This window comes from Hipposideros armiger, unplaced genomic scaffold (genome assembly GCF_001890085.2).
Source record: "Hipposideros armiger isolate ML-2016 unplaced genomic scaffold, ASM189008v1 scaffold_9, whole genome shotgun sequence".
Lineage (NCBI taxonomy): Eukaryota > Metazoa > Chordata > Mammalia > Chiroptera > Hipposideridae > Hipposideros > Hipposideros armiger.
Window position 1 is genome coordinate 2,176,505 of NW_017731359.1, and position 4,584 is coordinate 2,181,088.

The window sequence follows — 4,584 nt, forward strand, 5'->3', positions numbered from 1 at the left end:
TGCCGTGGAGGAGGGGGCGGCCCGGGCTCGGCGGCGGCGGGAGGAGGAGGAAGAAGAAGAGAAAGAGAAAGTTTGGCGCAGGGGGAAGGCGAGCGGGACGCAGCGAGCGAGCAGGGCGCGGGCGCGGGGAGCGCGGGCGGCGGCGGCGGCCGGGCGCGGGAGCCGGGAGGGGGCAGGACGAGCCCCATGCAAAGCAGCCCGGGCGCCCCGAGGAGCCCCGCGTCCGGGCGGTGGCGGCGGGAGGAGGAGGAGGAGCAGGCGGCGGCGGCGGCGGCGGCGGCGGGAAAAAAAAAAAAAAGAGGGAAAAGTTGCCACTTACGCGGTTGCTTCTCCGGCGGCGGCGGCTGCAGCGGCGCTGCTGGCGGCGGCGGCGGCGGCGGGAGCTGGCGGCGCTTTTAATCCCGAAAAGAGGCGCTCGGGCCGCGGAGCCCATCAAGGCAGCAGCGGCGGCTGGCGGGGGTCGGCGGCGGCGGAGGACGCGCTGCTGGCGGCGGCGGCGGCGGCGGCGGAGCTGGAGCGCGCTCGGCGGAGCCCGGGGCGGGAGGCGGCCGCAGCCGGGGAGCCGGAGCCGCCGCCGCCGCTGCCGCCGAGCAGCATGGTTGGCGGGGAGTTTACAGCCCCCGGAGCGGGCAGGGGCCACGGAGGAGAAGCGGCGGCGGCGGCGGCAGCGGCTCTAGGCTGTAATTGGGATGCAAAGCAGGCGGCGGCGGCGGCGGCTGCGGCCGGGAGGAGGAGGAGGAGGAGGCGGCGGCGGCGGCGGCTGCAGCGGTCGGAGGGGACGCGCTGGAAGTGGGAGCTGATGAGTGAAAAGAAAAAAAAGTCTTTGGATCTTTATTCTGCTAATTAGTTTCCTGCAAAAAATGGCTGTGATTAATTCAGTGCGCATGTGCTTCATTACCCAGGCACGACGGGAAGGGCTAATTAGCCACCTTCTGGATCAATAAGATTCAGCAAAAAAGAAAAGGGGGAGGTGGAGGGAGGCAGAGGGGAGGAAGGGAGAGAGAGAAAAAAAAAAAAAAACCAGGGGAAAGTGATGAGCAGGGCGAGGAGAGCAGGAAGAGAGGATGGGAGAAGAGCCCAGGAAGAGGGAAGGAGGCACGAAAAGTTTATGCATGTATTAAAAAACACACACATACATACATACACACACACACACACACACACACACACACACACACCGAGAAGTTAAATGCAGAGAAGCAACAATAGGAACCTGGATAAGATATTTTTTAAATATTTTTTCTTTCTTTTTTTTTCTTCCTTCTTTCTTGTTCTTTTCCCCTTTCTTTTTATTTCTTTTCTTCTTTTTTTTTTTTGGCAAATGCACCAATGTTTAAATTAAATAAGAAGAGAGCATCTTCAAAGAAGCGAGGAGTAAGGGGGGCGATAATGGAGTGGGACAGCTTAAAGCAAAGATTTAAGTGAAAGAACAGAGAAGCAGCAGACTTCGAATAGAGGCCACTTTAAATTGCAAATCTGAGATTTTTTTTTAAAGGAGGAAAATTACCTCCCCTCAAATCAGAGGACAAATAAAGAAAATATGGAGAAAACTTTAACACGTACCATAGACTAGACAAATATATATATATATATGTATATATATATATATAATATGTTAATTTTGTCTTCTGAAATAAGATGCAATCAATCTTCTCTGGTTCTTTAGAAGGAGAGGGGAAGAGAGGAGTGATGATTAGAAGAAATAAAGGGGGGAAAGTGAATCAGAACTGAAAGGGGGTAACTTAAGGAAAGACAAGAAAAGGAAAAGTTGCACTTGGAAACAAGTCCAACTTTCTACCTTTCTGGACTTAAGAGAAAAGTAAAATCAATTTTCTCGTGTAAAACCTGGAAAGCAGATGTTTTCAAAACACAGGAAGCTATTTTGCCATCAAAAGCAGGGATGTAATAAAGGCAGTGAAAAATAATTTCAGACTAAATTCGTAAGAAAGAAAGCCAATATATTTAAATAGCGAGGAAAGGTCTAGAGTGGAGAAAGGGGGGAAATTACATACCCCTTCCTTAATGCCAAAAAAAAAAAAGTCTTACAGCTACCTCCAAGAGTTTGGAGCAGAGTCTCGAAGCCAAAGGGCTTGAAATGAGAGGATGGATTTCAGATAAAGACTGGGAGCAGTACATCCCACCAAGAGCCCAAAGGAGATCCCTGGAATCAAAGACAGCACCAGGGACCCTGCTACTGTACCGATTCCCAGTACATCAAAGCCATCATTTAGGCGGGTGTACGATACCTCCAAAAAGCAAGCAAACAAACGCAGAAAGAACACGAGTCTGTCTCTCTCTCTCTCTCTCTCTCTCTCTCTCTCCTCTCTTCTCCCCCTTTTCAATCCTAGCATAAGCGTCACTGCTACTGCAATAGATTTTTTTTAATGACAAGTGTGTATTTATGTAAGTTCTAAATATGAACTAGTACCATTGAAATTACAATGTCTGGAATAAAATAAAATGCAATTTGCACTTTAAGTGATCTGCAAATAAATGTAAAACCAACGTTTTTGTTTCTGAAGGCATTATTGGTGCACCCTGTAACATCAGGTAGAGAGCGCACACTAAAACTTACTTTTCTTAGGAAAAAAAAAATTTTTTTTTGCCCCAGCCTAGATGGATTATTTAGTGTAGAAGGAATTTGGGAATTAATCGGGAAATCTGTTTGATTGGAAAAGAATTCTTCATTTTGAGAGATTTTTCCAGTGCTCTTAAGAGCATGCAGCTTCTTAGTCAAGACTAGGGGGAGAAAACCGGTTTAGGATTTTGCAGGGTTACCTCATCTAATCCTTGTGAATTCACTCTGGGAATAATGCTGTTTTATTTAGGGGAAAAAAGAAAGAAAATACATTTAGAAAAATCGGGGGTTTCCTCTCCAGGAGCCAAATCCTGATTGCCATTCAAACTTTTCCTGGCTGCTTTTCCATGCGGGACAGTTGATCAATAAAAGCCAAGTCCAGCCTGGCTTGCTACAGGTTTCACCAGTCAGTGCTTGCAAAACCTTTGTCATTTTCTAAAAATAAAAAAGCTAAAAGTTATTGTCAAAGAAGGGGCTTTTTTTTGTCCCCTGCACAATGTGTCTTTTGTGAGGTTAATGCCATTCTGGGCTCTCGATAGCCCTGGACAATGGGAACTGTCCAGGAGCCTGCAAAGTCTCTGGCTTTTTTCTTTCTTGATTTTTTTTTTTTAAGGGCAGGATGAAACATTCCTACAGTCCAAACACAACTTCTACTTTGATTAAATAAATATTTATCTTGATTGTAGCCATTGTATATTTTTACCTTCAGTTTGTCCGGTTTCTGATTATTATTTTAAATTTTTCATTGGCAACAGTTAATATGTTTTTTTTTCCCTTTCAGTCCAAAGGGCAGGTCAGCGTAAAAAGTAGCTGACTGATGGAAGACTGGTAAATTCTGAATTTTTCCATAATACATCAGGTAAGGAAAATTATTCAGACCCTCAGGAGTATATTTACTTCCTATTTATCTGTCTTCATGAATCTGCATAAATCTGTTAGTTTTTTTTTAATATGAAGCAGAATTAAATTTCTCCTTGTAGATCTTGAAAACTCACTTCAATGCTATGTATTTAATTTCTTTTAAGAATGTAAATAGTACTAGAAGTGAACTTGTAGCTTGTTTTTTATACAGAATGGTGCGGAAGAAGTCAGTATCTCCACGGGTATAGGCTATTTGGGGGAAATTCTAGATATAAATGTATTTCATGTAGCAATATAGGAAAATGTCAGCTTAATCTGGTAAATACTTATGCTAATTTTACTGAGTGAATTCGTTATAAGGAGGAGAGGTACCAAGCTTGTATGATTGAATTATGCTTCGGCGATAATCCAGCATCTATGTGGGTTATTTTATGTACAAAATGGGGGGAAAAAAAGGAACCAAGAAATTCAGAATCTAAAGCCTTCATTTAGTTGGCAAGAGGGCAGAAAATTTTAGACCAATCTGTTTTGAAGATATTTACAGTAGGGAAAGAAAGTGGAATGTAGGCTAAATATTGCATTGATGTGTATATTTCTCTGCCTCTTGCTCAAAGGAATGGATATATACATATATAAACACAAAGATATATGCATAAATGGGTACATAAATATACATTTGAATGACTTTAGATGTGTTTGCATCCCTGTGTGTGCGTGAATATATATGTGCACACAAATATACAAGGTGTACATGAGTGCAGGTACTGTACAGAGCGGTATGTGTGCTCTCTCGCTGGGGGATTTTCTTTCCAAATCTGTTTGAAGCTACTTTTTTTGCAAATATAACATAGAAGTGCTGGTTTGATGATGAAGATGTAGATGTTGAATTTGAGTGAGAATCTGCTCCCCGGCGATTTTTAGCATCTGGGGCTGCACTAGGAGCAGCTATTACATTTGGTCCAAGGTGCAATGGGCCAGTCTTAAGGGGAATAAGATCTTAGGAGATCTTACTTCCAAAGAGCCTAGCTTCTGGGCCCTAGGTTTTCTTCTGCTGGGGGTTTGAGGGACAGAAAAAGCAAAAGTAGGGGGAGGAGGAAGAAAAAAAGAAAACCCCGTGTGGAGGCAGGGGGGGTTGAAAGGACGCC

General features: G+C 44.6%; 1 protein-coding gene across 1 annotated transcript; it reads left to right on the forward strand.

Moving 5' to 3' along the window:
* The first annotated feature begins 186 nt into the window (after positions 1-186).
* Positions 187-677, forward strand: LOC109388745 (protamine-like). The gene is made up of 2 exons (XM_019653733.1): positions 187-258; positions 351-677. Exons 1-2 carry the CDS (start codon positions 187-189, stop codon positions 675-677), a joined length of 399 nt encoding a protein of 132 aa, XP_019509278.1.
* Positions 678-4,584: the final 3,907 nt, after the last annotated feature.

Coding starts and splice junctions, on each gene's coding strand:
- LOC109388745 (XM_019653733.1), top strand. CDS start 187: ATGCAAAGCAGCCCGGGCGCCCCGAGGAGCCCCGCGTCCGGGCGGTGG. Junction 259..350: donor GGGAGGAGGAGGAGGAGCAG/GCGGCGGCGGCG, acceptor CGGCGGCTGCAG/CGGCGCTGCTGGCGGCGGCG.